The sequence below is a fragment of the Raphanus sativus genome, chromosome 4 (genome assembly GCF_000801105.2).
Source record: "Raphanus sativus cultivar WK10039 chromosome 4, ASM80110v3, whole genome shotgun sequence".
NCBI lineage: Eukaryota > Viridiplantae > Streptophyta > Magnoliopsida > Brassicales > Brassicaceae > Raphanus > Raphanus sativus.
Genome location: NC_079514.1, coordinates 35545938 through 35569853, shown reverse-complemented (window position 1 = coordinate 35569853; position 23916 = coordinate 35545938). Strand labels below are relative to the sequence as shown.

At 35.1% G+C, this 23916-nt stretch overlaps 1 protein-coding gene and 1 long non-coding RNA gene across 5 annotated transcripts; one reads left to right on the top strand and one right to left on the bottom strand.

The window, feature by feature from the left end:
* Positions 1-314: 314 nt before the first annotated feature.
* Positions 315-2335, bottom strand: LOC130510596 (uncharacterized). The gene is made up of 4 exons (XR_008944287.1): positions 1813-2335; positions 1578-1712; positions 1010-1492; positions 315-929 (listed from the first exon to the last, which is right to left on the bottom strand). It is a non-coding gene; the product is annotated as an uncharacterized LOC130510596 (long non-coding RNA).
* A 12655-nt stretch (positions 2336-14990) lies between these two features.
* On the top strand, positions 14991-23908 carry LOC108852828 (uncharacterized). 4 transcript variants are annotated; one of them, XR_008944768.1, is made up of 7 exons: positions 14991-15108; positions 15362-15849; positions 16342-16673; positions 17056-17116; positions 17251-18027; positions 18346-18403; positions 19135-19402. XR_008944768.1 is itself a non-coding variant. In XM_057007764.1 (4 exons), the coding sequence occupies exons 3-4, from the start codon at positions 19696-19698 to the stop codon at positions 23661-23663; spliced, it is 1359 nt and encodes a 452-aa protein (XP_056863744.1). In that variant the 5' UTR covers positions 17500-18027; positions 18346-18403; the 3' UTR covers positions 23664-23908. The 4 variants fall into 4 exon arrangements, 1 of the variants encoding a protein (XP_056863744.1); XR_008944769.1 differs by lacking the exon at positions 14991-15108 and adding an exon at positions 15142-15265; XR_008944767.1 differs by lacking the exons at positions 14991-15108; positions 15362-15849; positions 16342-16673; positions 17056-17116; positions 19135-19402 and adding exons at positions 19696-22533; positions 22852-22909; positions 23641-23908 and having other exon boundaries at positions 17500-18403.
* The last annotated feature ends 8 nt before the right edge of the window (positions 23909-23916 follow it).

The following is a 23916-nucleotide window of genomic DNA, read 5'->3' as shown; positions in this document are numbered from 1 at the left end:
GTTTGAGTTTAAATTTATATCATAAGTTTGAAAAGATTAGATTTATGACTTTATATGCAAAAAAATTAAGTTTGAGGTTTATGGTATTATATTTAGGGTATTATATTTAGGGTGTAGATTTTTAAGATTTAATGTTTAAATCATTCATTATTTCATATATCATTCACAATACACATAAGACATACATTTATATCATTCAAATTTATGTTATAAGTTTGAGGTTTAGATTTTTAAAATATATTTAGGGTTTAGGGTTTTGTTTTTTTTTTAAATTGCAAAATATGTTAAGGGTTTGTAATATTTTGTAATGCTATTTAATTAAAATTTTATATATAACTCTTATATTCCATAAATTATCCAAAAATACATAATTATTTAAAGCATAACTTATCCAAGATATACATTCCACGTCTAAAACTCAACCCACTACATAATTTCAAAACTTGCAAAACCACTTTGCCAATAGTCTCCATCAGCTCCTCCATGCTTTGTTCTGTGTTGTCTGTATAATTTTTCTGAGCCAATTAACTGAGAAACTCAGCTTGTTGCATCAAAACTGTCACCTTTGGATCATCCTTCTTGGTTACCTTATAATTTCTCTTCAGCTGCAGTCGCCGAGATTTCATGTCGTCAATGATTGCTCGGACCTTCTCGTGCTCTCTGCTCCACCAAGCAGCTCTCTCCTGTCCTCACTGACTTTCCTCAAGAACTGCTCAAGCTTCTTCCTGTGAGTCCGCTTCTCATTCTCAAAAATGTGAGTGTGTGCTTCCTCTAGCTCCGCCTCAAGGGAAGGTACCAATGACACAGGGTTCACTTGTTGATCTACACGCTTCATGTTGCTTTAGATCTGGTGTAGTTCCATTGTATCCATAAAGACAAGATCTGGCCACTTCCATCACCGAGGGAGTAAATGGCATTGAAGGCTCAAGCTAACAACAACAAAAAAATAGACTCTGAGGTCAAGAAATCAAAAAGAATTTACAATAAATAATTAAAACAACAAAAAGACCTGAAGGAATCGAACAAGAAAAGCCAAACAGAGAGAAACATGGACTACGCATAGCTGCAATGTTGAATATATCCATGGATCACGATAACAGTTATATTAAGACTTCACATCTAAGACATATCCTTGTCATCTTATCAGCCTGCAACATATCCTTGACAGCTTTAAGATAGATCAAGGCATCACCTGTTGTTAAGATAAAGAGCTTACATTTTCAAACAACAAAAGAGAGCAAAAACATATCCTTGAAATCTCATCAGCCTGCAATTCGATCCCATTTTGGTTATCTTGCTCTTGATATGAAACATGAACTCAAAGCAAAAGACAACCTGAGAAACTCAACGATGATTTTTATATCCGTTCCAGTGACCTGTAAACTCATCAAAGTTAGCTACTTTATGTACACACCTCTCCACACACAGCCTTAAAGAACATGTTTATGTCCTTTGCGGTTGATGTAAGTAAGACAGAGAATCCAAGTAGTACCTGCGATTTCAGAACATGGCGTAAGAGATTATTCAAACTATCGCTCTAGTCATTCCAAAAAGAGAATGATAAAGTCCAAACTCACCCATGGTAAATAAGATGCTGTAAAAGTGAAAAGGCCAAGGAAACTCATGTGGATGTAAGGATTATGTTTTGCTCCATACATACACCTGCAGAACCGATGAAAAGGCCAAGGAAACTCATCCCTCTTTGTTTTCACCTGAAAAAACAAAATTAAGGATTCAATTGACGGAAACAGATTTATGATTTTACTAAAATCTGAGGCAAATCAGATCTAAAACTGGATAAATCATGGATACCTTGAGAAAAGCTAGAAGAAGATCTAGTTTTGGTGGTGATAGTAACTGGTAGAGCGTAGCTGAACAGCTTGTTCGTCTTCTTCTTCAACTTCTATAGACTGGCAGAGCGTCCCTGACAACAAACCTAGACGGCGTCGAGAACTTTGAAATTCATAAGCATTTATCAATAACCGACATCCTCTGCAACCTTATCTCTTCAAGCCATGGTGGTGAAGAGCGACAGAGGAAGGCACTATTAGGGTTTGGTTCTCAGCTTAGTGTCTTCGATTGGCATGGAATTTAGGTTCATAAGTTTTGATTTTGAACAAGGTTTATGATTGAAGAAGATGATGGAAGAGCATCGATAGAATGAAATAAGAAAAAAAAAATTCAGCTTTAGAGATGAGAGAGGGGAAAAAAACAGAGGGAATAATCAATTTTTTCTAAGTGTTGGCGGACAAAAAAAAAAATTCCCCACCAAAGTGTTATCTTAAACAAAATTTGTGATTTTTGTGTTCCCGCTTGATAGATTTTTTTCCTAGTGCAAATTCAATGCTACGAAAGAGTTGTGTTTCGATTTTGACACTTTTAGTAGCAGTTCGTGAATTCGTGCTACCGCGAACTGCTACCAATATTCATATTTCTTGTAGTGGAACTCTATTGTCCAAAGCTCCCAAGGGTTGGGGATGGCATACTGCACTACCCTTCCATGAGTTCTATGAACTTCTCCAAATGATGCTCTCAGAATCGCTGTCGTGGTTTATCTCGTCTAGAAGTATCCTAAAACTCGACCATTGTGTGTAGAAATATTTTCAGTTTACAAGAACAGAAGACAAAAATCTTTGTTACAAAAAAAAAAAAAAAAAAAGGACAAAAATCCATATTTTCTTTAAAAACTTAAATAAGTTTTTGTTTGTTCTTTTGAAATATTTCTAGTTAAACGAATAAAATCAGTGCTTTCAGTTCACTAGTTTTTTAGTCATAGCAACTCTTTTCAGAGGAAAACGAAGAAGCTCCGTATGTATGGATGAAGAACCGTCTAACAATGGACCTTACGACTGTAACATGAAACATCTCTTGCTAACTTGAAATGTAGTGTGATTAAGAACATGCAATTCCTTGGACGTGTTTCTCTTGTCTTGTGGATGTCAAAGTGGATGATTTGTATAGAAAGAAGAAAATGATGACATGCAACATGATGAGAAGAGTACATGAGTTGGTCCATGATGACCAAGCCTTTCTGATTCAATTAGCGAGGTTAACAATAAAGGTAACTTTATATAAATTACTACTGATTTTCCGGCGCGTATGTTATACTTTTACATAAATTTATAAATTATTATATGGTTTTAATAAATAAAATATGTTAAATATGAAAATAAAAATATATTAAAAATGATCTTTTCTGATTTTTTTTTTATAGTTGTTAGTGACCGTAGTGCATTACTTTGTTTGAAATTGTTTAGTTCAAAGTATAATAGCATAAGTGGTTGTTACTAATCAATTTAATAAAAATAGAATAAAAATCCGATAGTCATAACAAAATTAATTTAGTTGGAATTTAAACATAAAACAAAGTTGATGTTTTATATAGAGAATATACTTATATTATTAATTATTAAAATAACTATATATGAACTATAAAACTTTTACTAATATATTTAGTTTAACTAATAGAAAGATGGAATACGTTTCAAATTTTATAAATTTTATAAAAAATTAAGGTGAAGTGTCAATTTTTGGTAAAATAATTGGTGAGTATCTAATATATATTTTTAAAATTACCATGTTGACTTTTAAAATATAGAGGTGCGAGTTGTATGTGTTAATTTGGTTTCAAGGTCTCTAAAAAAATGTATCTTAAAATAAGAAACATGAAATTATTTTCTATATTAGTTTTGTTATAATGGAAGATTTTGTGTGTGTTCATAATGAAATTCTTGTTTGTCCACCTTATTTAGAATATCAATAAATCTTAATATGAATCTAAATATGTTTTTTTTCTAAAAACTATAAATGGTTCCTAAACTCCTTTATTTAATGGACAACTTCTATTTTAACCGGAATGGAACAATTTCACCAAATCTTCCTAGTAAAAAGTCAATTTGTTAATTAGTAAATGAGATGTTAGCATCTATAACGATCATGAGAAAGACAATTTCTAACTATCTGTGACATTCGGGCTTGCTGACTTGTTGCATTTAGTAATGGTTTTGACGGTAAACGGTTAGTGTGGTGTAAAGGATTAATGGTGAGGGTGGTGTGTGGTTTACATCAATTTTAAATAACTTTAGCAACCAGGCTATGTTTTTAATTTTTTTTTAGATTGGAAGTAATGATTCTTTTTTTTAATTAAGTTTTAAGAGTATATTAATCATGTTCACGGTTTTTAAAATGTAAACACGGATATAATGCATCAGGAAAGTTATTGGTTTCCTTGCACAGTGTAACATGGAAAGATACCATAGAGTTTATGTGTCAATACCAATAGACTAAATATTAGTCTTTTAGACTTGAATCGCCATCAATTACTAAACATTATTAGAGTGAGATGAGTGGAACTTCTAGATTGATTATATGACGGTTACGTCGATTGCGTTAAAGAAGGAGAATCGCAGAGGCTTCATTCTCCATCGTCAACATCAAATACAAAAAACCCTATAAACCAGTGTTTTGGCACTCAACCCAGACATTGAACCGAACGATTTACCGGGTCTCTGGATCATTGGGTCAACCGTGGGTGAACCGCGGTTTAGTAAATGAATTAGTTTTATTATATAATAATATATTAGCTATGAAAATAAATATATAAAAACTAAATTTAATATTTTGAATGTTTTCAAACATAAAGTAATAGTTTGGATATGTATCTATTTTATGTTTAAATTTTTTTGAAAATACTTAACTTTAGTTTCCATTTTTGTATTTTTATTTGGAATACAAAATATTAAAAAGTAGTTTAAAGTATTTTAAAAAAATGTAACATAAGAGTTATGATATATAAAAAAGATCAAGACATAAAATTCATAATAAATTAAACTTCCAATCCAAAATTAAAACATCATTGTAATAAATTGTCAATAACAAAAATAAACTAACACATAATCACAATTAACACCAAAACACATTAAATAAAATTGAAAAAGACTTTAATTATTAAATGAGAATGCCACATGGCATTTTCCCCCTCAAAAAGATAAAAACTCAACTTTATTAGTATAGATTAACGTTTCTTATTTCATTTTTTTTTAAAAAACTATTATTTCACTGAATGAGAAAACTTCTACTAATCACACGTATTTTAAGAATACTTCAATCTGACACACAAGATCCGGTAGCAAGAGAGAAGGAATGGATCAAGTCTAGTCACTTTAATACTATTAATCAGTTGTTCCTCTTCATTTCCATCTTAGAAAGTAAAACTTACTTCTTGCATATTTGGTTTCATGATGTTTCTAAAACCTAATCCATTTTTTCTTACACTTCATTTCTCACAAAAAGTAAAATGTGGCCTGTACAAAAAAAAACAGGTGTCAACATCCTGACTTTCATCAGTCATGGATCAGCTCGTGAAAGAATTACTCCCTCCGTTTCATATTAAGTGTCGTTTTAGAGAATTTTTTTCGTTGCAAAATAAGTGTCATTTTAGAGTTTCAATGCAAATTTATTAACTTTATTCTCCATTCTATTTTTCTATTGGTTGAATTGTATCGGTAATGATGTTTTTATATTGAAAATATGCAAAATTAAATGCTTTCTTAATCCGTGTGCACAAGTCTAAAACGACACTTATAATGAAACAGATGGAGTATTATTTTCAAGTTATGAATGAAACAAAGACAAGGTTTTTAATTCATCTCTATCCTACTAATTTTCTCATTCAGTTACTTGATTATTTTCTAATTTCTAGTTTTATTAATGGTGAGGCTGATGATCAAAGTAGTCCAATTCCAATAGATTGGAAACTTATGGCACAATTAACGCGGGAGCTTAAGGGGAACCTAAGAAAAAATTACTATAATAGTGGTGGGGTCCATAAAATAATTAAGCATCCCACTTTTGTAGCTTGTTTAAGCGTCTATTGTTAATCTGTTTGCGGATTCCACTAATACGTGACGACGCGCAATTGGTTCATTTATTAAAAAAAAAAGTTAGTCCAAAAAAAAATTAAAAAAAAAAATTAAACATCCTATTATGGGGTGTTGGGTTAATAGTGCTCTTGTTTCTCCCCAAGGACAGGTTGGCATAGACACAAAGTATTCTACATCGATGTTGGACGGTATCATAAGCAATATAAAAATAGATAAGCCACTTATCACCAATTGATTTTAAGTTGGAAGTTCATCTATCTTAACATGGTATCAGAACCCGATCCACACAGTCCAATCAGATCATCATCGATCTAGTCCAAAATTGACCCATCGATCTTTGCTCCGAACATTCCGAGATTAACGCTCAAGTAGTCATCATCTCTAGCAGACATATTAGACACAAAGTATCTCACGTAGGTAGTTCGAAAGGATCATAAACAATATATAAGATAGATGGACCACTGGGATCATAAAAAATATATAAGATAGATGGATCACTTATGTTATTACCAATTGATTTTTTAGGGTGAAAACTCATCAAGCTTAACATAAAACAAGAATGATATGTTATTTTCTATATCAGTTTTGTATTTATGTTATATGATAGAAACAAGCATGGTAGTCAAGATTTTTTAGTTGTTCTTTTGACTGATAATCAGGTCGCAGAGCCTATTCAATATTCATCATTTATCAATTTTTAGCATATTGGTGTATGCTAGGAAGTGTTGGTCCAAGTTTTTGAATGCCATACGCCAAGAGTTACTCTCACATGAGAGATTAATCAAGCAAACGGTGAAGGCGGATCCCCTCAAGTTTTTTTAGGATAGATAAACATGTAAAGCTACAGAGAGTGAAAACCGAGATAAGGCGGAAAAGAAGTTATATCACGAACAAAAGTATAATATAACAAAATCTGGACACGCCGGAGATCATTTCCGGATTATATGTGATTGCCATCAGAATTTTAGCTTTCTCTGAAAGATAAAACAGAATAGAGAGACAATTAGCTTCAAAACTATGTAATTTATAAAGACAGAAAGCTGTAGTGATGTCTTCATACGAAAACATTAATTATATACATCGTACATGTCAGTGTTGCAAAAAAAAAAACACATCATACATGTCATGTTGATAATCTACCAAATTGCTTAATTCATGTTCAACCGCTTGGCTCGCGTGAATGCTCTTTTTCTTATGAATCTTATCGACGATAAATCAAATACATCTTTATTTAATGGTGACACGGAATTCACTGTCAAAAAATTTCTTGATTATATACCATACAACTAATCACTTAATTAACTAATTCTAAAAAAGCATGAAAGACTTCCCGAAAAAAAGGAAAAATAAGCTGGCGTAATAAAACAAAGAAGGTTGTTTGCGTTATTTTGGTCCTCGCTTGCAAAGTTGCATTCAATCTTTGCGAATGACAGTTGGCAGAAAAAAAAGATTAGGTTCCATCCGGACCATCCCCTAAAAACATCAATTAGTAACAAGAAGTCAATAAACAAAAAGTTCGTATAAAATTGACAAAGTAACGAATTGTTTCCATAGTGGCCATCTAAGATAAGAAGTTGCATGATAATGCAGTTCACACGAGATGACTACTTTTAAACTTACTTTAATTAGCTTTATAACCTAATCTTAGCATTATATAATGATGATGATTCATCAGTTATGATGGTTTTTCCAAAGTAAAAATACAGTTGTCAATCTCTGATTCCGACATGACTTTAGATTAATTCATAATTCGTGTTTTCTTTTTTTATCAAATTTCATGCTAACCCCACTTTTTCAGTGTTATAGTGGAATATCCGAGTCATGCCTTAATACCCATCAATATTTTGTTTCACTTGACCTCGTAATATAATCAACACAATAGATGTGTTCAGTATATCATATCCAAATTTGAAGTTAGGTGCTATATATTGTGGATCATCCAGTCACATATATTGTCAAACGTTAGTTCTGAAACTAATGGTAGGTCAGAGGTCATAGTTTTTCTTAATTTGTAATTGTAGGTCAGAGGTCGTAATTTTTCTTATTTTAACCTTCTTAAGAAATTTGCTATTTTGGAACCAATTTGTTGACCGAAGCGGAACCAGAGCACTTCCTATGGAGGTATCTATCAATTGAAGTTCTAAAAACTCATACATTGGAGGTGCTCTAACAAGTTTGTGTGTTTCGGAAAAAAAAACAACATTAACAATATACAAGAGAAGAAAAATTGGTTATCGCCACTTACGTGGTTCTTTATTCAAAGAGAAGACTTACATAAATAAGGCGGAAACTTCGGTTTATTTTATAAAATGTTAAATTGATTTACTAACAACGAAAAAAATACTACATGAAAATTTGTGCTGTTGGCGGCGAGTTTTACTCTACTCTAAACCCGGTCTAAAAATCTAGATCAGTAGTTTGAAAGTTCGTTAAAGGATAATAGGCCCATGAAAAACGAAGACTATCCTGAATTCATAAAAGAGTTAACGCCGAGCTAATCTGGTCAAAACCAAAACGTAAAAATTGTTCGAAGAATTAAAAACGGTTTTAAAACACCAGATTCTTCCCGGAGATCACGTTGCTATTACGATCATAAAACAACTATAAAAAGACGATACATGAAAAGGAGAAGAGGATCCAACTTTTTTTTTTTTGCTAAATAAGAGGATCCAACTTTAATACATCACTAGACTTTGATCCGCACTTTCAAAGCGCGGATTTATTATTATTTTTTTTTAAATTGACAAATATTTAGTAAATATCATATTTTCATATATTTGTTTTTTTTATAAAAGATTTAAACTTTTTATCTTTTTTATCGTGTTTCATTTTAAATGAGTATAGACCTGAGCACAATATCCGGATCCGAAGAATCAACCCGAAACCGACCCGAAAATCAGGGTCCCGAACCGATCAGACCCGGAGTAAATATCCGAATGAGTTCTAAATTGCTATATCCAAAGAACCGGTCCCGAACCCGACCCGAACCGAGAACTGAATGAGTACCAGAAGATATCCAAAATGTGAATATATATCTAAAAATATATGTTATTAATTATATTTATAATTATTTTAATATTTTAAATTAATATTATAAGTCAACTATAGTAGTTATTTTCGGTACTTTTGAATATTTTTGGATAAAGTATGATAATTTGGATAAAAGTTTACCCAAAAAACTGTGTAGAATGAATATTTTGGTTACTTTATGTTACTTTTGAGTAATTTGGATACAAAAATTTGAACCAAATCGGATACTTTGGTTACTTTGAGTACAAATAACCGAACCCGTTTTAGATACTTTGGTTATTTGGTTATTTTTCAGGTTCTTATGCATGAGAACCGAATCCACCCGGATCCGGAAATACCCAACTCGAACCCGATCCGAAATTTTATAATACCCGAATGGGGTTTAATTTCAAAACTCTAAAAACCCGATACCCAAAAAACCGATATGTACCCGAATGAGTACCCGAACGTCCAGGTCTAATGAGTATTTATGTTTAGAAAATTGAACTTTATTTTTAATGAATTAAGTTGGTATAACTCTGATAAAATTAATTTCATTATGTGGCTAATTTTTTAAATAAAAAAGTTATATACTTTTAATAAAGATTTATACTTTTCAACTAAAAAATTCAAATTTTTTTTATGAATGCTTAAATTATATTAAAAAGGAAAAACATAATAATTATGTGATTTTTTTTCACAACACAAAATATTAAAAATGATTGAAAATAAATTATTTGAACTTGAAGAAAAAAAACAAAAATTGGATCTGATTTTTTAATCGGCCCAAATGGCCCAAGAGAGATCTGATGTGGGAAGTGGGCTGAATCCAAAAAAATGACCTAATATAAATGTGTTATTAATATTACTTGATTGCCCTTAATGAAATATGCAATGTTAGTAAATGAAATTGTATTTTTAGTAAAAAAGACCAATATGATTCTGCTTTAATAGTATAGATAGTTCATAGCCATACATAAATTATTCTCGAGTTTTTTTTTTTTTTGAAAAAAAAGTTCTCGAGTTTACTTGTATTCTTATATCTCATGTTCGTCACAATTGTATAAAGTCAAAGATAAATTTCATACATTTTCTATCCAACATCACCGATAAACATTCTTTTGGCATATTTCTTCGTCTCTGTAAACAATTAACAACAGAAGAGAACATAAGAGAATCAAAACTGATGGTCAATGGGCATCCCAACTAAGCCAAAGCTCAGTTAGAAAAAAAAACTAAGCCAAAGCTGCCTCATATACTCCATCCGTTTGAGAAAGATCATGTTTTAGAAAAAAAAAATTGTTTCAAAAAAATATATTTTTCATATTTTAATGTATTTTTGTCAACCAATAATAAAAAATTGTGTATTTCAAAAAATATTAATTGCATTTCTTAAAACTTTATTATTTTAAAATATAGGAAATATAAAACTATAAAAAAACTTTACATTAATAACTAAGTTTTAATGTGTTTTCTTAATAAATGTGAAAATCCTAAAATATATATTATTTAAAAACAGAGGTAGTAGTATCCAATTTAATGTGATGTCTTCGATGGGATAAACATTTTGTCATATGATTTTGTTTTCAGTTACTCCCTCCGTTTCGAATTATTTGTCGTTTTAGAGGAAATTTTTTGTTTTAAAATAAATGTCGTTTTCGGTTTTCAGTGCAAAATATATTGACAATATTCTCTATTCTATTTTTCTATTAGTTGATATATGGTTAGGTGTATTGGTAATAGTGTTTTTATTTTGAAAATATGTAAAATTAAATGTTTTCTTAATCTGTGTGCATAAGCTTAGAATGACAAATAATATGAAACGGAGGGAGTATTTTTTTTTTTGATAACCGTCAGGATCCGACGATCGAAGTCAACGGATTAATGTCCATGGTATTCCATGTATTCTTAATCCGGATGGCTACACGTAGTTTCGAAGACAAGCCCATATTAAGTCCGAACTCCTTCAAAACCAGTATCCTACCACCACTTTGTAGTTTGATACCTTGCGTTTTCAGTTATCTTTTCTCCATTTGTATTTCACTTTACAATTTATAAAAATTGGAACCAAATCAAACCATTTGAATCCGACTTACTTAATTTAGTCTGATTGATTTTTCTTCAGTTTAGATTTTTGCTTAATTTTATTTAGTTGAATTTTTTTTATAATTTCTTGTAGTTTAATATCTTTCCCATTCAACAATACATTAAGTAATCAATTTACATTTATTTAGTACGTTCCCCGCTTAGGTTTATCAACACTTATTTTCAAAGCTGCGAAAAGTGTATCAACATTTTCTATTTATTGTTTGTCCAGAAATCATTTTATCTTTATTTACTTAAGCCACGAATTGGAACTCGACACAGACCCATGGATGTAAACAGTAAAAATGCATACACTTATAAATCGGTGGCGATGAGTGCGCCAATGTTGGATTCGACCGACACGATAGGGTCCCATGCATAGTCTCAATCAACCTATGAGAAATTAGTTGCGCTCGACATTTCTGTCGCTATTTTTTTTAATAATAAACTCGTTAACGTCTTTAACCATATACGTTGATAACTATTTGGATATGTATTGGTTTTCACCTAATTATAAAGCCTCCGAGGACGACGATGATAGTAGTGAGGGTCCAATCCATGCATATTATTTAAATTGTGAACTTCTAAACTAGTACCGAATTTCGAGAGGAGTTTTGATTTCTAGTATAACTTCTTTCTTCTGAACATAGCTTTTTAAAAATTTGTAGGATAAATTTTGAAATATAGAACGGCCTTGTAGTCAAGTGACAGTAGACGGGTCTGAGACGCTAACACGTTTCAGGTTCGATCCTCCTGATATGCGAAACTAAGTCACATTGTTCTGTTCACCTAACGCGGATATGAATCTATGCTTTAGGACCCATTTGAATGCATTGGAGAAGGAGTCCATCCGCGGGCTTGCGATTCCCCTGGATTCAACCACGTTAAAAAATTATATTTTCAAAAAAAAAAAATTTGAAATATAGCAGCAAAAACATATCGATAGGCAAAGCTTTTCTTGATAACATTTTGTATAATTATTTTTTTGGAGTACCAATTGTTAATAACTACTAAGAATATCTTAATTACTTATCACATAATACTAATCAAACTAAAGATTTGATAAATAATAGTTATGTGTTATAAGCAAAAAAAAAAAAGTTACAAGTGAATTTAATATCTTACCTTATTTTCATATATTATCGCCATATATTAGAGCATCATATCTATGGTGCTGAATCTGAATTGTGAATTCAATGGGATGTTATTTGAAAAAATTCTATATTTTAAGTATGAAAATATCAAAATGGTACAATAAATCTCCGTCGAAAAACGGTTTCTAAACTATAAAAGAGGTTGTAATCCAGGTTGCTGACAAAACCCTAAATTTCTTTACTCATTCCAAAAATATCTCTCGATCTCTACTGGAACTTTTCATTCCAACACTTCTCTTTTGTTCTGGTCAAAAGTATAAAATATGTTCTAGTATAAATTAGAAATGTAAAAGATTTGTTCTATCTTGTCTGGGCAAAGAAAATGTACTTATCTTCGTTGACTAAATAACTCTTTTCTGCTGCAAGTATTAGTTTTGTTGGAGATGACAAGAAAAGAGTGAGTTGTCCCAAACTGATTTGGCTCTAATGTATTTTCAAATAGAACTCTTTGATTACTAAAAAAAAAGAAGAAAAGACCTTTGATGTGTGGAGTGAAAAGTAGACGTTTCCTCGTTCCACAACTATCTCCATGGTTCTGCTGACCCACTTCTGTTATTTTTCCCATATATTTGATTATACACATTGACACATAGATTCATTGTAGATTTTGTTAACAAAAGTAGTATTATACTGTATAACTTATAAATGTTGACCCGAATAAGTTATTATCTTCGGCTCATATGTATGCGCTACCATATAGGAAACGTGCATACATCACATGATAAGATAGTTCCATCTCTTAGTCTTTTTTTAATAACGCTGAGTAACACATTACATCATCGTATAATCTCTAAATCTATTACATATGATGATCAATTACATGCAAAATATGTGATTTGATGAACAGCTCTACGAATAAAGATTTCACGATGAAGCTCTCTCTAAAATACTGGATCAACGGACAGTTCTACATGTACGACATCTTTTGATAGACAGGTTCTCTCCCCGCAGCATACTACCACAACGAACGGCTCTACGTATAGATACTGGAGCATCCGATAAACTTTTCATCTTATAATCTGCAAAAATTGCATAATTTGGGAGTAGGCTATGGTGCTTCCGCATTATTCTCTTATAATCTTATCTCACTTCTAGTTTACAAATGGCAAAATGAGTGAAAATAAAATACAATAGAAACACTATAAAATAATATTTTTTACAGTTAGTTAGATCAATGTTAAATATGATGCAAATCGATAAAATAATAAAATATTTTTTTTTGAAAAAACTTATATACATATATGATTCCAATATAAATATAAATAAATAATTATTATACATAAAAATTAAAATATAAACAATATATTGTATAGTTTGTTTTTTATTCATAGTAAATTTTATCTTTATTTTTTCTCAATATTATAAATATGTTGATGTTATTTTTTCATTTTACACTTTAAAATTTTTATATTTACAATACATATTTTCTCTACATCGAATACTCGAATAAGAACAACATAAAATTTGTATATATAAAATTTAATCAGTAGATATACTGTAAAATCAAGTTTTTTTCTTATTTTTACACAAAAGCATGTTTTAAAATATATAAATTTAAAAAGAAAATTTCTGTAAATTAATAACTCTATAAATTAATAAAATATAAAAGTCTCGACATTATTGGTTTAAAGAGTTTTTACTGTAGTTAAAAATAGCATTTAAAGATAGATAAATTACAGTTATGATTCTTTCAATTGCAAAAGTTTTTAACTACACCTATGCTTAGATTACCTTTGTAGAGCTATCACTTTCTCAATCCTATACCCTCTGAGCATTCGGGATTAATCACAATTGGCGAGAATATTATTTTTCAAATAAGTATCTAGTCATATATCATTATTTTCATTTTAAGAATATTTATTAATTTATCTAACTGGTGAAATTTTTAGTCATATTTATAAATTTGCATTAAACATAATAAAATTTTGTTAATTTTTTTTATAATGGACCCAAAATTTATCCGAAAATTGCTATACAAAAAATATTACGAGAGGAATATACATTATAGTCTTACAGGTTTAAATAAAAAATAATAAAATAAAAATAAAAATAAAAATAAAAATTTGTTCAAAAAGTATCTTTATAAGTATTATTATGTGGGAGCTCTCCTCGACTAAAACATTCCCTATATTTGATCATCTAAATATTTTACTATTTATCTAGTATGCTAAGTGCTAACAAATCCTCAGTTTAGGCATATACCCATGCACAACTGAAAGGTTTAAAAATTCAATGAACTAAACTATTTTATTTAATTATATCTACCTTTTCAGTCTTTCCCCAATACGATTTCAGAAAAAGTTACACCCAAAATAAATAACTGACACACATACATGTATAGTAAAATCTCTATAAATTAATAACATTGAGACTACACCAAAACTATAATTTTTTATTAATTTATCGATATACTAATTGAACCAAAAACTCAATTTGAGACTATAAATTATATTATTTTATAGAGATTTTTAGTATATATTAATTTATAGAGTATTAATTTAAAAAAAAAGTTATATTGTATATATATATTTTGTAACACATATATGTATAGAAAAATATAATCTTCGTCAGATATATACACATTTTTTCTGGGTAGGCTCTGAAATGAGATATGTTACTTCATGTACATATGTCATGGATGATGATAAAAAATCATCGTTGTAAGAGAACTTATAGATAGGATTATTAGTCAATGACCATTAATTGAAATACGAAACAGCACAAGAAAATAATCGTGAGTGTCACTGTTTAGTTATCCAATCAGATGAAAAGAAGAAAGTATACATTTCCAATTTCTCAAAAGTCCAATCATAGTTTATATATAAAAGCGACTTACTAGGCAGATATGTGTACATGTCCTCATATTATAAATCGCTCTTGGACTTTCTAGTTGACAGATCATTGAAGCATTGAACGCAGAGGACAATGGGATACTCACACCTATAATTTGCAGCTCATCATTTCTAAAAATAAAAACGGTAAATAAAATGTCTTGATATACTTTTTTTTTTTTTATGTCTTGATATACTTCATTCTCATTTTCATCATCTCTGCTTCTCTTTTCTTGCATATGCTCTTATCGTCTTATTCAAGCAAAGCTAGATCATTTCAGATCTATCTATATTATAATTTGAGGTTGTTCTTGATTTCTATTTTTCTGGAGGGCATATTTCTTTTATTATTGTCAGAATAATTTTTTACTTATCCTAATATACATGCATATATATGTAGATTGAGGTAACAATAAAATGGCTGTTTTCTTCGAAGGAGAAACTGAAATGAGAGAACCCTCTTCCGATCTTTTTATGGTGAACCTGAATCCGTCCTCTGATCAGACAATGACCATTAATACTCATAACAATCACTTCTACAACTTGTACTTCGCGCCCCAACAACATCAGCGGCGAATGAACAAATATGAAGTACTAGATCATATCGAACAAGCGAACTCTTCCACCATCTCCACGATTTCAAACGGAAGAGTAGCCCAAAGCTTCAGGGCTTTGGCTCCAACTTACCTAAAAGTTGCTCAAGAATTGCTCAATGAGATTGTTCATGTTGGAAACGGTAGCCGTGGCGCCAAACAAGAGAAACGAATGAATAAAGAGTCGGCGACTTATGAATTGTACAATGGAGTTGGGAACATAAACGGTGAGCCCGGCGTTTGTCGGCAGGAGTTGCAGTTGAAGAGAGCAAAGCTCATCTCCATGGTGGAGAAGGTAACGTATCTATGCCCACCTATATAGATACTCACATATTCCTATATAACCATTCAGCGTTTGGTAGCTCAAAGTAGCAAGCCACCCTAAAAGGGAGGGAACTTGATTAATCCAATTTAACTTGCTCTTGTGCATTGCCCGAGAAGATTATTCTGGCAGAACCGTTTGGTTAAAGAAATACACAAACATAAGAATACTTTTACAAACAACCCATGTTGATAAAGTTGTTTTCTTGACGCACGAGACCAAATCAATCCACCGCACTTTCATGTTATGCTTTAATTGACAAGAAAATTATGTTATACATATTCTCTAAGTAGTACATATATGATATTCATGCACATGATTTACTTGGTTATATAAAACTAATAACTTAATATGTTAAGCCGTTACTAAAAACTAGCATAGATCATATATTGACTATTTTGTTGATCAGTACACTTTTGAAGATTTAGTGATTGATTTGGGAAATAAATTGGGTAAATTACACAGGTTGAACAGATATACAAGCAATACCACGACCAAATGCAGACAGTAATCTCATCGTTTGAGCAAGAAGCAGGTTTAGGCTCAGCAAACTCGTACACACATATGGCGTTGCAAACAATATCAAAGAAGTTTCGTGCTGTGAAAGACATGATATGTTTGCAAATCAAACGCATAAACAATTTGTTAGGAGAAAAAGAATGCGAAGGTGTAAGTTTAGCCAAGCAGTTGGGGAAGATGCCACATAACCATTCAAATGCTTGGAGACCACAACGAGGTTTGCCCGAAACAGCTGTTTCCGTTCTCCGGACTTGGCTTTTCAACCATTTTCTTCACCCGTAAGAAAACATTACCTACATAATACATATTATATTTTTCCGATTGTAGTAGATATATATATATAGTGCAACTATTAAATATTATAATGTTTAGCTAGGATAAATATAAGAACGTTTAGTTAATATAAATATTATAATGTTTAGCTACGATCTGACAAAAAAAGATTGTTTAGCTAGAAATCATACACTTCAAATTCAGAACTAATGACATTGATCGTGAACTGACAATTTATAATTATCTCTACTTCTGATATTAGACTTTCTAACAACACAATCTTGGAAAAATGAAACAATAGTAAGGTCAGGTTATGATAAGATTATAGATATTTGTGTTTAGACGTGCAAGCTAACAATTAGTCGTGTCCTTTTTGGTTCTGTATAGATATCCAAGGGATTTAGATAAAGAAATGCTTGCCAAACAGACTGGCCTTACTAAAAGCCAGGTAAGTTTCTGAGATTATGTATTAACAGTATTCCAGAAATGTCCAAAACTTGGAAAAGAAAAGCATAATTTTGATATTGTCTTTATCAGTGTTGTAATAACTTATTTTATGCTTTTTGTGTATAATGAATGTAGGTATCAAATTGGTTCATAAATGCTCGAGTTCGAGTGTGGAAACCAATGGTGGAGGAGATGTATCTGGAAGAAATGAATATTGGAGAAAGCAGAAAAGGAGGAAACCTCAATGAACATGGTAACAAAGGTTCATCCTCTAAGCAACTTTGCAATAATACAACTTCAGATGAATCTTCGAATTTGTTCTTACCACCGTTTCATCAAGGATTCTGTAACGACCCGAATTCTGGTTTCGAAAATTTTTAGCCGGCTAAAGCCCAAGCATTACAAGATGGCCATATTTTTGCCCATAAATAATCAACTCCAGCCTTGGTTTCTCCTCCTGCAAAGAAAAAGATAGAAGTTAGAGAGAAAGAGCTAGAGAGAAGTGAGAGAAGAGAAAGTGTGAACCTTTGGAGAAGCTGAGCCACCAGAGCTCGCCGGAGCCACCACACGCCAAGACCAAGCCAAGCTCATCACCACCGTTCGTTGTAGTCGGTAAGCGTCGGAAACCGCCATGCATTTGAGTTTAGTTTCGTGCGTTTAGTAAATCGTCTATAACTTTCTAACCGTTGCGAATCTCGTGCATGCAAACCCACCATCGTGTTCCTCTCGTCGAGACGAATCCATAGCCACCAGAATCGTCGCAATCGGAGCTCGGACGAAGCCGTACGAGCCCTCCAAAGTTTCGCCGGAAATCGCATCCGCCACCGCCGGACCACCGTTATCCGCCGCCGGACCACCGCTTCTCCGACGCCGGTCCGCCGCTTATCCGCCGCCGGACTGTCATCGCCGCCGGTAAGCCTCCGCCGTCGCCGCCGGTGATCGTCGCCGGTGACTCGCCGGTGACTCGGTCAACTCGGCCGAGTCAACTCAGCGAGTCAACTCGGTTGACTCGGTAAACCGGTCGGTTGACTGGTTTGACCCGGTTTAAATTAATTTAGTTCGGTTAGGGTCGGTTAGGAATAAACCGGTCGGTTATGTCAAATTGATTTCTGGTCAAGGGTTGACCAGATTGACCTTTGACCAGCGAGTTGACTTTTCCGTAAACCTTGACCATAACCGTTTTCATCCGTTCGAAAGGCGTTCTGACTCAGAATTTCATCCTGGTTTCAGATTTGGAGTCTATTTTATCAGTGGGAGTTCATAGATACCACTTCTCTTCATTGCTAAGGTGAGGGCTACTCCGTTTAAATCCCGAGCTAGTTTAGTACTGCTATTATGAAAAGTTTAGTTTCGAAACATGATAATCTCTGTGAATCGAGTCTGTTTGAGTTTGTTTGAGAGTCTTGCGTGTTCATAATTGTTATTGATTGTTAAACCGGAACTAGGTTAATAGAGGATTCAACGGTTGTGTGAAATGATTGATGCTGAGAACTGTCATATATATATGTATATATATAGTTATATAGTAGGGACTATGTGATTGTGCGGGGGTTCGGAGATGTCTGAGCTATCGACGCAGCGGGTGTTTGTGCGGGGGTACAGAGACGTTTGTACTATCGACGCAGCGGGTGTTTGTGCGGGGGCCCAGAGACGTCTGAGCTAGCGACGCAGCGGGATTTGTGCGGGGGTACAGAGACGTTTGTACTATCGACGCAGCGGGTGGTTGTGCGGGGGTACAGAGACATACTGTACTAGCGACGCAGCGGTTATCTATATCCTTATGAGGAGATGCGTGGTGCAGAGAGTAGCTGTGTACTATAAGCGCATGGGTTGTAGTTGGATAGTTCTCTAGTCGCTTGTTGATTGTTCTTTGTGGTGTAGACACCGTGTTTGTTTCATGCTAGAGCTAGGCCTACATAGTCGTAGTGCTATGAACTGAGTCAGTGGTTTGCGGTTTAGCATCCCATACCTCACTGAGCGACTCCCCTGTTGCTCACCCCTCTTTCTTTCCCCTTTCAGGTGAGACCGATGAGCAGGAGTGATCATATCGGACTAGTGCTACTATTTGGGCTCGTGGGCTTTATCGCTTTATTGTTTTATTTTCTATCGTTATTGGGCTTTTAGGCCTTCGGACTTCTATCGTTTACGCTACTTCCTATTTTCAGACTTTCGGGCTTATGTTGTTATTTATATTTCAGATGTTTATTTTCGGATTTGACTTTATGGTATTGTATTTGACTTTATTGTATGACGTGGATTTTATTATCCGTATTATTATTATTACTTCCGCTGCGCTACTATTTATTTATCTCGAATTATTTTATCGTTATTTTAATTCCGCAATCATATTCGCAAGACGCGGTCGCGTCAGTTTTTGGTATCAGAGCCGTGTTCCGTCCCGGCTCCGACCCGGGATGGCGATCTTTGGAGACTCGATTTTTATTCGGTTTTAATCGGTTTTCAAATGTTTATTGGGATATGGGGATTTTAAAAATAAAATAAAATAGCACCTTTCCGTTAGATATCACTCCTTTAATTGTTGGATTTAGTAAGAAGTTAACTCGTTTGCCTTAATTTCAGATGCCGCCGAGGAGAGCTACCCGTGCTCAGATCGCTAGAGATGCTAGAGAGGCTCAGGATGAGCATGTTCAGCCTGCAGTTCCGCAGCCCGAGGTTCCTCAGGTTGACCAGGAGGCTATGAGACAGATGGTTCAGGATGCTGCTAGACAGGCTGCTCAGGAAGCAGTTCAGCAGATTGCTCAGGAGACAGCCAGGCAAGCCGCTCAAGAGGCTGCCCGAGTAGCTGCTCAGGAAGTTGCTCGACAGATGGCTGCAGCTCAGCAGGTTCCGCAGGGTCCTCAGATTCATGTGCAGCAGGGTCCGCAGATTCATATGCAGCAGGTTCCGCCCGTTCAGGTTCAGCATGATCATCAGGCTCCAGCTCAGCAGGCCCCAGCGCCACAATATCCGCAGGTTCCTATTCAGCCGGTTCCAGGTGTCTTTCAGGTTCCGCCGCCGCCACCCGTCATTCCAGTGCATGTGCCCGAGGTTGATGAAACATTTATCAGGGTGTTGTCACAGATGAAGTATGTTAACTTGGAGCATTTCAGTGGTACCACAGACCCTACACTTGCTCACGATTGGAGGCACAGTTTGGATAAGTGTTTGAACACTATCTCATGCCCACCAAGGCACAAGCTTAGGATTGCTGAGTTGTATTTGCGCGGAGATGCAGCAGTGTGGTGGGATGGAGTGCGAGTGATGCACCACGGCGAGATGACTTATGAGGATTTCATGTATGCATTCAACAAGAAGTATTTTCCAAGAGAAGCTTTGGATGAGAAGAAGAACGATTTTGAGAGTTTGAGGCAGGGTGGAAAGTCTGTCAGAGAATATGAGCATGAGTTTCGCCAGCTTCACCGATTTGCGGGTAATGGTATGGATGAGGAGGATCTTATCAGGAGGTTCTTAAAAGGGATGCGAGTAGAACTTCACGGTAGGTGCAGTATGGTCACCTATACCAGTTTGGAAGATCTGGTAGAAAAGGCCGTTGTGCAAGAGAAATGTATTGCAGCGGAGCAGAAGTTCAACAAGGCAGCTCAGCCTAAGTCTGAAGAAGCTTCAGGGTCACAGAAGAGGACATGGGATCAGCCGAGTATCCAGTGCCATAATTGTGGGTTGTTCGGGCATGTTTCTAGAAATTGCCGAAAGCCACTAGTTACCCAGTTTATAGCGCCAGGAGCACCAGTAGCAGCAGCAGCAGCTAGGAACTGTTATGGTTGTAACCAGCCAGGTCATATCTTCAGAGATTGCCCTAGGAGGGGCAATGCAGCGCTTCCACCACCACCGAAGCGCCTAGCCATCGTTCCACGTGTGTTCACGGTGGGAGATCACCAGGGAGCTGAGCCGATAGCGGGTATGTATCTTTATCATACTTGTTTGTGTTAAGTATTTGTTGTGGTCTCGTAATTATCTGTGTAGTTAGCAAAAATCTCGTGTAGTTCGGTTTTGCTTAGAAGTAAGTTAGCTTGCACCTTGTTCGACATGGAAGCTTCCCACAGATTTGTGAGTTCACATATGGTCAAGTCTTAGCATTTTTGGTGTATCTTTAAAAGAAGACAAAGAGGGTTTGAGAGCAATCAGTATTCATCGCGATGTACCAGTTGCCTTTCGAGTATTAAGATGGCACCATATGAAGTCCTTTACAACAAGTTTTATTACATACCGCTTTGTTGAAGACAAAAGTGGGGGAGCGACGTGAGGTAAAAACCGCAATGGGTCAAGAGATGGTAGAGCAAATGGACGTGATCAAGTTTGGCCTTGGGAAGGCCATGACCGTGAAAAGAAGTTATGCATGTATGCATCGTAAGGATTTGGAGTTTCATGCCAGTGAATGAATATACCTAAAATGAAGACATTTTAAGGAGGAGCTAAGACACGGAAGTTGAAGAAGCTTAAACCGAAGTACATGTTATCATATCTTATTTTTGGAGCGGTTTGGAGCAGTTCTTAGAGATTGGATTTATCAACAGAGTTATCAGAATTTCAAGACGTGTTAAATGTATCTATTATGAAGAAGTCGAGAGAAAGTCAGAGCTTATTTTCCAGCTGTGCCAGATGACCTTAAAGAGATTGTAAGCATCTTCTCGACCAGTGAAGATTTCGGATCACCAAGTAAAAGCATTTCAGAGAATAAAACTGTGTTTGTCAGAGTTCGTTGAGAGAGAGACGAAGTTCAGGAGAAGACCTCAAAGAGAGCAGATTGGGTATCCGGAGTTTGTTACAATGATATTGGACATGTCAACTCCATATTCGAATTCGGGGACGAATTCCTTGTAAGTGGGGGAGAATTGTAACGACCCGAATTCTGGTTTCGAAAATTTTTAGCCGGCTAAAGCCCAAGCATTACAAGATGGCCATATTTTTGCCCATAAATAATCAACTCCAGCCTTGGTTTCTCCTCCTGCAAAGAAAAAGATAGAAGTTAGAGAGAAAGAGCTAGAGAGAAGTGAGAGAAGAGAAAGTGTGAACCTTTGGAGAAGCTGAGCCACCAGAGCTCGCCGGAGCCACCACACGCCAAGACCAAGCCAAGCTCATCACCACCGTTCGTTGTAGTCGGTAAGCGTCGGAAACCGCCATGCATTTGAGTTTAGTTTCGTGCGTTTAGTAAATCGTCTATAACTTTCTAACCGTTGCGAATCTCGTGCATGCAAACCCACCATCGTGTTCCTCTCGTCGAGACGAATCCATAGCCACCAGAATCGTCGCAATCGGAGCTCGGACGAAGCCGTACGAGCCCTCCAAAGTTTCGCCGGAAATCGCATCCGCCACCGCCGGACCACCGTTATCCGCCGCCGGACCACCGCTTCTCCGACGCCGGTCCGCCGCTTATCCGCCGCCGGACTGTCATCGCCGCCGGTAAGCCTCCGCCGTCGCCGCCGGTGATCGTCGCCGGTGACTCGCCGGTGACTCGGTCAACTCGGCCGAGTCAACTCAGCGAGTCAACTCGGTTGACTCGGTAAACCGGTCGGTTGACTGGTTTGACCCGGTTTAAATTAATTTAGTTCGGTTAGGGTCGGTTAGGAATAAACCGGTCGGTTATGTCAAATTGATTTCTGGTCAAGGGTTGATCAGATTGACCTTTGACCAGCGAGTTGACTTTTCCGTAAACCTTGACCATAACCGTTTTCATCCGTTCGAAAGGCGTTCTGACTCAGAATTTCATCCTGGTTTCAGATTTGGAGTCTATTTTATCAGTGGGAGTTCATAGATACCACTTCTCTTCATTGCTAAGGTGAGGGCTACTCCGTTTAAATCCCGAGCTAGTTTAGTACTGCTATTATGAAAAGTTTAGTTTCGAAACATGATAATCTCTGTGAATCGAGTCTGTTTGAGTTTGTTTGAGAGTCTTGCGTGTTCATAATTGTTATTGATTGTTAAACCGGAACTAGGTTAATAGAGGATTCAACGGTTGTGTGAAATGATTGATGCTGAGAACTGTCATATATATATGTATATATATAGTTATATAGTAGGGACTATGTGATTGTGCGGGGGTTCGGAGATGTCTGAGCTATCGACGCAGCGGGTGTTTGTGCGGGGGTACAGAGACGTTTGTACTATCGACGCAGCGGGTGTTTGTGCGGGGGCCCAGAGACGTCTGAGCTAGCGACGCAGCGGGATTTGTGCGGGGGTACAGAGACGTTTGTACTATCGACGCAGCGGGTGGTTGTGCGGGGGTACAGAGACATACTGTACTAGCGACGCAGCGGTTATCTATATCCTTATGAGGAGATGCGTGGTGCAGAGAGTAGCTGTGTACTATAAGCGCATGGGTTGTAGTTGGATAGTTCTCTAGTCGCTTGTTGATTGTTCTTTGTGGTGTAGACACCGTGTTTGTTTCATGCTAGAGCTAGGCCTACATAGTCGTAGTGCTATGAACTGAGTCAGTGGTTTGCGGTTTAGCATCCCATACCTCACTGAGCGACTCCCCTGTTGCTCACCCCTCTTTCTTTCCCCTTTCAGGTGAGACCGATGAGCAGGAGTGATCATATCGGACTAGTGCTACTATTTGGGCTCGTGGGCTTTATCGCTTTATTGTTTTATTTTCTATCGTTATTGGGCTTTTAGGCCTTCGGACTTCTATCGTTTACGCTACTTCCTATTTTCAGACTTTCGGGCTTATGTTGTTATTTATATTTCAGATGTTTATTTTCGGATTTGACTTTATGGTATTGTATTTGACTTTATTGTATGACGTGGATTTTATTATCCGTATTATTATTATTACTTCCGCTGCGC

Bases quoted from the DNA above. Each gene is read 5' to 3' on its own strand.
- LOC108852828 (XM_057007764.1), top strand. From the start codon at position 19,696: ATGCCGCCGAGGAGAGCTACCCGTGCTCAGATCGCTAGAGATGCTAGA. The intron at 21,032-23,640 runs GTATGTATCTTT...TTCCCCTTTCAG, and splicing joins GGGAGCTGAGCCGATAGCGG to GTGAGACCGATGAGCAGGAG.